An 11,775-nucleotide genomic window follows, 5' to 3' on the forward strand; every position below is an offset into this window, starting at 1 on the left:
CTCGTTCGTTTATGTTCTTCTGTACGACGGCGTTTAAGTGTCACGTTAAAAATAAAAAAATAAAAGATTTCGAGAAGAAAGTCGAAATGTTACGAGAAGAAATTTGAAATGTTACGATAATAAACTCGTAGTGATACGGGTCCGTGTACGTTTTATTCATTTGATATCCTATTTGAAATAAATTATAGGAAACTGAAAGATGACTCGTTTTTTGTTTTTTTCGTTTAAAAAACGGATTTTGGATTCAATATGGGATTCGTATATGTGGGCGTTGCATTAACGCCCCTTTCTCCCGATTGGTCAAATCGCTCACCATTCTGTACGGATTTAATTCTACCCATCAGATTAAGAGTCTGTACGAGTGCGATACTGACAAGTGTTTGCACTTTAAAATATGTTTACTTCAACCACCAGACAGCCTCGCATATCTTAGACGCGCTAGGTTAAGAGGGACGTGCTCACTGGACTTTCTCTTGTTTACTGTGAACCTGTCACACAGCAGTTTTAGTCATTCTTCTGTTTTTTTGCTATAGATCAGAAATGTCAAGGTGGTATTTTCCCGCAATAGAAAGTCTGTTGGATTGTTCCCCGGTGTGGGCGTGGCCTAAATGCGCTCTCTCTTAATGCGCTATAAGTTCAAAGTCTACTCCTGATGCAAGTTTGGCCAAGTTTCACTTATATTAATGTTTATTGTTATAAAACAATTTGATGAATAGGCTCTATATCACGAACTTGGATACAGATCATTTAGATCAAACTCCAAAAATTCCATGATGACCATAATTCTTAATTCTGTCCACAAGAGGGAGTGTCAGTCTCTTTCAATCTACTTGATCCACTCTTCGTACAGATAAAGTAACAAATATATCTATGCATTTCATCTGTACTGCCATGAATATGTCGTAGCTGTATGTCTGAGAACAAACATCACACATAAGGAACATCAATGAATCTGCACAGTTGGGAGCCTGCATGCAGATGTGTATGTCAGTTTGTAAAACACAAAATTTAATTCTGCAAAAACGTTTATTTTATTCTCACAACATCACATGGAACCAAACGAAATGTGACCTGAAATGTTTTAGAAATTTGAGTCAATTTATCACAAATAATTTTCTTTCAACAGAAACAATTTTATAGTGCAAGTTTATGAACATTGCTGAACTTAAAACAGCATTGTGTAATGATGATTGTGAACATTCTTTAAGGAGAAATAGTTCATGTCATCTATAAAAACATGTGAAGGGGTGGATTCCTTAGCTCCAACTAGATATCTTCAATTACATCCTTTGGTGTAGTTATTATAAATAAATAAATTATTGATCAGTTACAGTATATTCCAATAATAAATAATTCAATCAATATTCTTCTGCCCAATAATTATTGTGATCTGAGTAAATTATATGTACAGTATGCATGTATGTTTGTACAGTGAGGGAAATAATTATTAGATCCCAACACTGATTTTGTAAGTTTGCCTGCTCACAAATAAATGCAGGATTTATAATGTTTAGGTTTATTTTAACTGATAGAACCTGAAAATCAACCAAAATATCAGTGAAAATAAAGGTTATAAATTGATTTGCATTTCATTCAGTGAAAAAAAAATATTTGATCCCCTTCCAACAAGCAAGAATTCTGGCCCCAAAGATTGGTTATGGGCCTACATGGCCCACAGATTAGTCCTGTCACTTTAAGACAGTACTCCTAAATCATCTTGTTATGTATACAAGAGAGGCCTGCCAACAGAATCTGTATCTGTATCCAAAGAGTGGCTTAAGGAGACAAACATTAAATGTCATAGCCAGTCTCTAGACCCTAGTCCTATAAAAAATCTGTGAAGGAGGCTAAAACTCCAATTTACTGAGCGACTGCCAAGAAACCTTAAAGATTGACAGAGGAGTGGACTCAAATATATCCTGACACATGTGCAAACCTGGTGACCAACTATCAGAAATGTCTGACCTCTGTGCTGGCCAACAAGGGTTTCTCCACCAAGTACAAAGTTATGTTTTGGTTTGGGATCAAATTCTTATTTCACTGACTGAAATGCAAATCAATTTATAACCTTTATATAAAATTTTCCCCAGATCTTCTGTTGTTGATATTCTGTCTCTATCAGTTTAAATAAACCTACCATAAAAATGATGGACCCTTCATTTCTTTGTAAGCAGGCAAACTTAAATCATCAGGGGATCAAATAATAATTTCCCTCACTGTATGTATGATTAACAATAGTTTTAGCATTTGTCTTTTGTTTTAGTTTTTAGTTTAGACATTGACTCTTTGTTACCAGTATAAAATAACAGCTTTATCAGGTTGTGAGAATGTACATATCACTATGTTTTGGAAATGTTTGAGATAAAGCTTGAGGCAGCAGTGTGTGTGTATGTGTTTGGTGGTTGAATGACTATCTGTAGGTGACCAGATTTATAGATATGCTAACCGTGTTGTGCCTAAACTAGGGCTTCTGTTGTCATACAGTTTTGAAGATATGCTGTGAATTGGACATCCATGTGTACTGTAGATAGTATCCAAATTATCTTTGGCTTATTTGTATCAGTACCTATTGTGTGATTGCTCCTGTTTGACAAATCGCTTATTGCTCCCTGAAATCTCTGTAAATCTCTTTGGATAAAAGCGTCTGCTAAATGACTAAATGTTAATGTAAATATATAGTTCTATCATTTTGGTTTTGTAACAATTTCTGAATAAGCTCATGCAGACCGAATGAGAAACTCATTTATAAAGCAGAGTTATATACACTGCCTGTTCAAAAACAGTCAACAACTGCATGGATTCAACTAAGAAAATAGGTAAGAGCCTCCCTATGGATTTGAGGTTTAGGTTCAGCAACGTTATGTGCCCAGAGAATGAGGTCAGTTGACTGAATGATCAAGTTATTTCATCAATGGGTTCTTTCCTCCCTGATGGCACAAGAATATTTCAACATGACAATGCCAGGATTCATCGGGCTCAAATTGTGAAAGAGTGGTTCAGGAAACATATTCATCATTTTCACTCATTGGCCACCACTGAACCCACACCTTGACCCTATTGAGAATCTTTGGAATGTGCTGAAGAAGACTTTGCGTAGCGGGTAGACTCTCCCATCATCAATACAATATTAGTTTTATTTTTTAGATTTTGTAACAATTTCTGAATAAACAAAATGAAAAACCCATTAATAAAGCAGATTAGATTTTCTTGAGAAAAACAAGCACATCTAAATTTTCTGTTGAAAGTCGAGTCTGTACAGTAGTCTAGGTGTGGACAGAGACTCTTACATACAGATGTCACGGTTTGTGAAGCAAACACTCAAGACAAGCAGATTCTCCAAACGTGTATAATTTAATCCACAGAGACACAGGAAAAAGCACAACACCATAAACACATTCAACACCGGACAAATAACAAAACCAAAGAAAGAATTTAAATAAGACAGATAACAAGGGGTAGACAGGCGATGGGAATAGTGTCCAGATGATGGGGATCAGGTGAGAGTGGTCCAAAGGATTATGGGGAGTGTAGTCCGGTGATGGAACCAGGCAGACTTTTAGCCTCAGACAAAGTTAATATCCTATTTTTTTAAATAATTGAGGAACATAAATTGCTCGCTTGTCTTTATAGCCACTTTACTTGTCATCAGACCCCTTATGGCATTGTTCCTGCCTTTTGCTTACACAGGGCGCTTTGTGATGCAGGGAACTTTATTAATACTTCTACTACAACAAATAGGAACATTTCTAGATCAATCCCACTGACAGCAGCACTCTCATGGAATTATACAGCACTTTTCTGCGATCAACGTCTATGAAAGGTGTGTTAGATGTCGAAGTAATAGCATACATCAACTCTTAAATGTCGTACAGTACAACACGATTTACGATTTCTGCGTAAATATCACGCACAGTTGACAATAAGCATTGGTTCGCGTTGCGACAATACACCAAAAAACGAACAACTGGAGGTGAATTCTTCTGACGGGCAGAATTAAGGCCGTACAGAATGGTACGATTTGACCAATCGGGTGAAAGGGGCGTTATAGCGCCGCCCACATGTACGAATGCCAAATTGATTTCGAAATCCGTTTTTTAAACGGCAAACGAAAAATGAAAGAACGAGTCATTTTTCATTTTCCATTCATTTATTTCAAATAGGATATCAAATTAATAAAAATATTTTGAGAAAAATCACAGAATTCCTAGAAACAATGGCTGTGGAGGATTTGATTAAATCCTACTTTAGATTATGATTAAGCAATAAGGAAATTCTTTGTCTTTTGGCGCGTCATCACACAGTTATAATAAGTCAAAAGTTTTGTGCAGACTGAAATAGCGACCAGTGGATATATGTGTTTACATCTGCGTGCTATTCGAAGAGGGTCCGTGTATCATCTGATCGTTTGATTATTTCATTCAATACAACAAACGGGAAAAGAAAAAAAGAGTCGATATTTCGTTTGTCCGTTTTTCTGTATATAAATAAAAAAAAACTATGGTTATCTTCTAATTTCATCTTAAAACGGGAAATCCAATAAATACATAAACCAAAACGAAATAACGGCCGAATTACTGTTTTTTCATTTTGGGGTAATTTCTCACGGACTTCTGCGCGCGCAAGCTTTGCGCATGCGCGTCATGTGAGCGCGGCATCACGCTCTTCACTAATGCGATCCATCAGTTATAATTTACAATGTCTTTGGCTGTACATGTTTCATATTCAAGAAATGTTTATAAATAATGTGATATATCACGAGATGTCGGAAAAAGAGGCCATATGCTCTCTGGGGAACACTGCAACATTATTATGGGCCTGTACAGGCTCTGGCATGTTACCTTAAAACAGTAGCCTAATGCAAGCAAAATCTGCATAAAGGAAATGATTCCCTAGATAGGCATATGACTGCAATCATTTGGCAGTTTACTAGGTTAATTTAGGTAAAACTGATGTAATGTAATAGTGCAAATGACTAAATAAAAACCTCACAGTTTCAACACAAACTGAACATTCTTGTGAATTACTCTATAGCAGAACTGTAGTTTTTGCAGGGGGAACCTAATGGATTCGGTTGAGTAACGTTAAGGGGGGAGGGGCTGTTTGCATCACATTACTTCTAAATTACAACCGTAATGTATGGATTTACACCTTTGCTGCTGCTAGCAAGCTTTGGCTAACTGTTCACTTACGTGTCAGATATTAAAAGCAATAATGCTAACAAACTTCGACTGTATAAGCTCTGGAAAGTATTGTATGTAAACGTTAGGCATTGTCCAATATTATATTTTTGAGATATTTTCCACCGTCGTGTCCTCCTCTCTCAGTGTGACTCTTTTAACGGGAGTGAAAAGTACAAACGAAGCATATATATAAATGCACTTGATCCCGGTATTCACCCTAACCCACATACTAACCCTAACCTAACTCTAACCATATAAACTACATATGATGGTTAAACTTGCTAAAACACAGAGTTGCGTGATGACGTCAGACTGAAAACACCAAGGATTTAGTTAGAAACGATCCCGGTAGTCGGCTGTGCGTTGCGCAAAGGGTGCGCGCGCAGAAGACTTGCGAAATCACCCAAAAATGAAAAGACAGTAATTCGGGTGGTTATTTCGATTTGGTTTATTTATTTATTGGATTTCCCGTTTCAAGCTGAAATAAGAAGAAAAACATCGTTTTCCCAAAAAAATGTGCATAAAGAAAAACGAAATGTCGACAATTTTTTTTCTTTTCCCGTTCGTTGTTTTGAATGGAATAATCAAATGATCAGATGATACACGGACCAGATATGTTGTTTCTCAAGAGACTTATCAGAGGATGAACATCTGCGCGCTCGACGTCTCCGACGTCACAAGTACTTCAGTGCTTCATGATAAACTGAAGCAAACATTGAAATATTAAGACAATGTTTGATAATGTACAAACATCTGGTTGCATCAAGCGTATAAAAACCACAATCCGTAAGGACTCATAAAAATATATAAATGTGAACTAAAGACTTTTTAATCAAGTTCACCTTTTAAATGACTGCTGGGTTTGCAAGGCCTTCCGTAGAACTAAGAACTAACTCACTGGTTCAGTCGACGTGCTTAACCAACTTAATCTCTCAAACTACAACTTTCACGTAAACAAAATACGTATTACGACGGCTTTATTCTCGAAACATTTCGACTTTATTCTCGAAAACCTGTAATTTCTTTATTTTTTACGTGGCACTAAAACGCCGTCAGAGGAAGCTGAAATATTTAGAACTCTAACATCTTCAGAAATTGTGTATAACAAACGCAACATTTTTCATTTATATGTTTATTGAACTAATTTTTTGTCACATATTAACTGTGATGTAATGTAGTGTTGTTGGGTGGAGGTGGCCAGTAGAGTTCTCCTGCGCAACATTGTACTGCACTATAATAAGTAAGATCTAAATATTTCTGTACAAATAAACTTTCTAATACACTTGTTTCATTGTTATGTTTTTCTTTATGCAATTGGATATCAACCGAAGTCAATGGGAAGAGCCAAGGAATGGTTGACCTAGCCACTGTAGGGGCAATATGTATGTCGCTTACACCCATTTCCTGTGCTTCCTCATTGGCCTTTCATACAAGGTTTGACAACTTTTTATACTCATATTCCCACCAGTCCTTCAAAACCATTTTTAACTGGATCCTTAACTTAAACCTACAGCTTTATTGAGGCATCTCTCTCATCTCTACATGAACTGCTGATAATGGTGATGATCGACGAGCTCCGCAACACATTTTCATTGCCTGTTTTTTGTATTGCCGTTACTTTTAAAAGTTGTGTTTTACGTACAGAGCTATATTCCATACTGCCATAATCAATGGCCGATCTTATCAAAGCACAAAATATTCTTTTAAGGGACTGTCTACAAGCTTGAGATTGATGATCAAGGTGCTCCAATCGCAAGTGACTTCCGGAAAACAGGAAGTAACCAATGATGTTTGAGGTTACAACAAAACAGCAAGTCCCGCCCCGCGACTGCCAAAATAAAAATGTTCGCGCGAGCAAAAGCAGCAGGGCAGAGCGCGAGACTATATATGCGCGTCCTTCGCGCGCGAGAGCTTTCAATTGCGCGCACAGAAGATGTAATGCGCGCGCGAGGGCTTGTATTGCGCGCACATTGGATGCCATGCGCGAGGGAATGTTTCAAACGAGCTCGCGGGATCCCGTTTCCTCGCATGTAGATCCGTTGTCCTCTCGCGAAAGTTATGTGCCGCGCGCAGCACGCATCAGCAGTGCGCTCGTTTATTTTTGGCATTGTTATGCCTTCATACTAAGGAAACAGTTGTGACTTAAGTTTCACGTTTGTACCAGTGCACACATTTACTCCGGTGTCAAAAATATCTACTTTTCCCGTCACAAACCAGTACATACTATTAAGGCATAAAATAAGAAGGTGATCTTGCCAACATCTCACGTTTGATATCTCGCGTTGTTCCGTGTGATTTGGATAATTACAGGTTCCGCCCATTACAAGTTCCGCCCATTACCAATTACGCCTGTCTTGCGCTCTGCAATCAGACACTATTGTCGTAGTTACACGATTAAATCGAGAAGAACTGTGGCAGTATCTCAAAGACACTCACCTGCACAACTACCTGAAACAACACGACAAAGCACACGGAACAATCATTTGATTTAGCTAATAAACATACATTTTCATTTATATATATATTTTTAAATCACTTCATGGTCTTGCACCTACTCATATTTCTGAGCTTCTCCACTCCTCCTCTCCTAAGAGAACGAGAAGATTTTCCATCCAGATGGTTTTTATTGTTAATAAATCTGGACTGAAATCCAAAGGTGACCATGCTCTCTCAGTTCTGAACCCTTTGTTTATTAGACGATCCTCTGCTCTATCCACTTTTAAATCTTCTCTTAACACATATTATTTTTCTCAGGCAAATGCTTCATTATATCATATTTTTTCCTTTTATTCTGCATGATGTTTTGTTTTTATTTAGTTTTCATTCAATATATTTTATTAGTATTTAAAATGTATTACTTGAGGATGTTTTGTCTTGTATGTTGTGCAGCACATTTATGTTGTTTTAAAGGACTATATAAATTACCTTACCTTGACCTCAAAAGCATCCCTGCTTTACAGAGTTCTTACAGAAAGTTGCTCAAATTGTTCACAGTACTGAAGCTTTTCAGGTAGGTGAGTTTAAGCGTCTCTTGAGATATGATTTTTGAGAAAATGTCAAAACAGGAGTTTGAAAATATTTTTTTCATATATATGTTGTGTAAATAACATCAGCTCCTGTACCCACAGTTAAATTAGTTTGAATTTTATTTAAGAAGCACGTAAACCTTAATTGTGTAATCAAGTGTGCAGAAGTTAAACAAGGGTAGAGAATTGGTAGTAAAGAAAACACTTACCTTAACCTTTTAGCACTAAATTCTCCTGCGAGTGTTTTTCTTCAGTTTTGTTCCCCGTTCACATGATGACCCAACCCACATGATCACGTCCTTTTAATGTGGAATGATGGAGCGCCGAACACTTTCTCTTACAGCAGCAGAGCAGTGATGCTTCTACAGCTGTTCATTTGAAATAAAGAAACAAGACACCACGTGGAAACATCACAAGGCATTTAATGCAGCGTTCATGCAGCGTAACACAAGTGCATGCTGGATACAGAAAACAAAGCAGAGTACAACGCAGAAAATCTACCGCAAGCGCGCAGCATCCAAGCCAAAACCCGTACATAACAATAAACATAAAAATATCAAGATCATATTTATGCATATAGTAGATAAAAAATGTAAAAATGGAGGCTGATGTTGAAATAAAAATGGAGGTAATCATGTGTGAAGTGTCTCTTCTGGTCCTGAGGTCACTGTGGTTTCTGATGAGTCCTGTTTGAAGAAACGGAGTCAGGAGGTGTGCGTTGTGTTTAGTGTGAGTCACTCAATGAGGTTTGTGTGTTTCATGAGGTTTTCGAGGTTTAAGAGGCGTCGCGAACCGTCACAGAGGATGGCACCGCAGCTGCTGTAAATGCGTGTGTGTGTGTGTGTTAAAGCTCTGGGATTAAATCCTACACTTCAGGAGGCGGGGCCCTGACTGCTGGCTCCGCCCATGCCACCACCGCCCTGCTCCATGTGACTGGTGTTGGGTTTGAGCGGGGCGGGGTGTTGATGTTGAAGGGCGTGTCTCTCCAGCAGCGTGCGGTGCGTGAAGGCACGGTGACACACGCCGCAGGTGAAGGTGCGCTCCACGCGGTGCGTGCGCATGTGCACATTGAGGGAGCTCTTCTGCGTGAAGCGTTTGCTGCACACGGAGCACTGGAACGCACGCACGCCCGTGTGCACCACCATGTGCTTGAGCAGATAGTCGCGCAGAGAGAAAGACCTCCAGCAGATGCTGCACTGGTGTGGCTTCTGACCTGCAAAACGACAACAGAGTCAAGCAAGCGGCTCCCGGCGGTTTGCCAACCTCTAGACGTCTAGCTTCATCAGCGCTTACCAGAATGGATAAACATGTGCTTGCTGTAGTTCTTGCGTGAGCGCAGCGACTTTCCGCAGTGGCTGCAGTCGAAGGACGTCTCAGAAGCCTGCGGCGTGAAGCTCAGACCGGCGACGCATGCCGGGGTGGGAGGAGGCGGAGCTGGGGTCAGGGGAGCAGGGGGCGGAGCTTGTTGACAGGAATCTGCCAAGTTATCGATAACCATGGGTCCTCCGACAAAGAAGGAGGAGGAGGACTGCGTTTCGCTGGCAGGGAACTGATAAAGCATCTGAGAATAAAGACAAAAACCAAATGTGAACTGACAAACAACGCAGACTGTTCGACGACCGATCGACGGATGACATCACAGTGTGGATCCAATACTGTGATGTCATACGCGGATCGGTAGCACAGATTGAAGCAGACGCGAGTGCTGTCGTCATGTGTCAGGAGGCCGTCACACCTGACTGCTCAGATTCTGAGAGGGTGGAGGCGGTGGGGTGAGTGGTTTGTTGACTCGTGCGCGAGGGTTTGGGCCTAGAGAGGCCTGCGGATCCGCCTGAGACCAGAAACCACCTGAGAACACTGCGGCCTCCTCGTAGAAACCACCCTGACAACAAAATCCACACACAAACACGTTCAGGGTTATCATCCCTAACTAAACCTACAAAACCAAACTACAAATGTGTGCTTTACCTGCGAGTATGCCGACTGGTGGGATGCACTTCCTCTGTCATCCATCTCAAAAAGCCCCTCCCCTTCCGGCACCCCCTCATTCTTCACTACCACCTCCTCTCCCCCCAACACCTGCGAACACGAGTTCATCCAAAATCAAGAGTGTGTCACATTGGTGTCTGTGTGCGTGCGAGTGTTTGTGCATCACCTGCAGTCTCAGCGGCTGTCTCTGTTTGCGCGTGTGCGCCGTCTGTCTGTCTCTCTCTCCGTCATGCACATCCCTCTCGTCCTCTTCGCTGTATCTGTCCATGCTCCCCACTAGCTCCTCCCCCACATCACCATACTCCACCCCCCCACCACGCCCAATGCCGGCTGGAGAGGTGATCTGAGGGCGCTCATTGGCCGCAATGTTCTGTGAGCTCATGCTGCGCTCCACGTTGGGGTTCAGCATGTAGTTGATCTCCTGCGAGCAACTGGGTGCCTTCATCATGGCCCCGCCCCCTGCCACACCCAGCCCCTCCCCTCTACACAGGCCTGCTCTGCCCAGCTCACCGATGGTCATCAAAGGACCCACACCACCCTCCAGTCCGCTGCCGTCCCCCTGGGCCCCGGCGCTCAGAGCGGCCGCCATCTCCGCCGCCGAGCCGCAGTCGGCTGGCATGCCATAACCGAAGCCCTGCAGCGCGCTGCTTTCCCGCCCCTTCCCATCACCTCCGCCGCCCACCTCCTCCTGTTTGGGGAGAGTGCTTCCCAGCGGCCCTGTGCCTCCGGCCCCCACGGCGGCGCGTCTCTGCGAGATGATCTGCGTGCATTCATCGATGACGGTCTTGATCTGCAGGATGGAGGCGGCGGTGAGGATGCAGAGCGCCTGTGAGTGCAGCACCACCAGCGAGCCGCTGTACATGAAATCCACCAGCTGCTTCACCGTCTCCGCGGGCACCAGAGGAGGAACCGAGATCTCGGAGTGACCCAGCAGCAGTTTGTCCTGGAAGAATGGGCTTCCCGCTGCCAGAACGCACGCATGAGCCCGCAGCGAGGCGTCATGGATGCGCACGGTGACGTCACAGAAGAGACCCTTGCGTCGCTGTGACCTCAGAGCCTCCAGCACAGACTGACTGGAGTTATGAAGGTGGATGTAGTGCACCGTCTCTGGACCTGACGCCATCACTGAAAACACACATCACATTAACACGAAACCCTACATAAATACACAAATATATACAGGCCGCGCGTTACGACGTCGTGACGCAACGCTTGACAGATGACAAATCGTCCGAAACTCTGCATTGAGGTACATTTCATTAGCATTGCGCAAAATCAACCCTTTATCGTCATATCATCCATAACATGGCGTGACTTTGTTCAAGAGTGACGCGCTCTTACCTGCAGACGTGTTTAAAGTTCACAAAATCGCTGCTGTGCGAGCATTACTGCATCGATACTGAGCTCGATCTGATCGATTTGATTTCTGTCAAGATAAACCGAACGAGCGCGACTGACGGGCCTTGAAATCCGGAAGAGAGCCGACAAAATAAAAGCCCCGAACGACCCACAACAAGCCGTCAAGATAAAAGTCCCCACCACACAAAACACCCGGTAAAGTAAAATCCCCTTCTGAACTT

General features: G+C 41.9%; 1 protein-coding gene across 1 annotated transcript; it reads right to left on the reverse strand.

Annotated features, from left to right (window-relative positions):
• Positions 1-8,608: 8,608 nt before the first annotated feature.
• On the reverse strand, positions 8,609-11,669 carry zbtb45 (zinc finger and BTB domain containing 45). The gene is made up of 6 exons (XM_056773537.1): positions 11,537-11,669; positions 10,362-11,320; positions 10,175-10,285; positions 9,942-10,088; positions 9,500-9,767; positions 8,609-9,419 (listed from the first exon to the last, which is right to left on the reverse strand). The coding sequence occupies exons 2-6, from the start codon at positions 11,316-11,318 to the stop codon at positions 9,079-9,081; spliced, it is 1,824 nt and encodes a 607-aa protein (XP_056629515.1). The 5' UTR covers positions 11,319-11,320; positions 11,537-11,669; the 3' UTR covers positions 8,609-9,078.
• Positions 11,670-11,775: the final 106 nt, after the last annotated feature.

The sequence above is a fragment of the Triplophysa dalaica genome, chromosome 2 (assembly GCF_015846415.1).
Source record: "Triplophysa dalaica isolate WHDGS20190420 chromosome 2, ASM1584641v1, whole genome shotgun sequence".
NCBI classification, from domain to species: domain Eukaryota; kingdom Metazoa; phylum Chordata; class Actinopteri; order Cypriniformes; family Nemacheilidae; genus Triplophysa; species Triplophysa dalaica.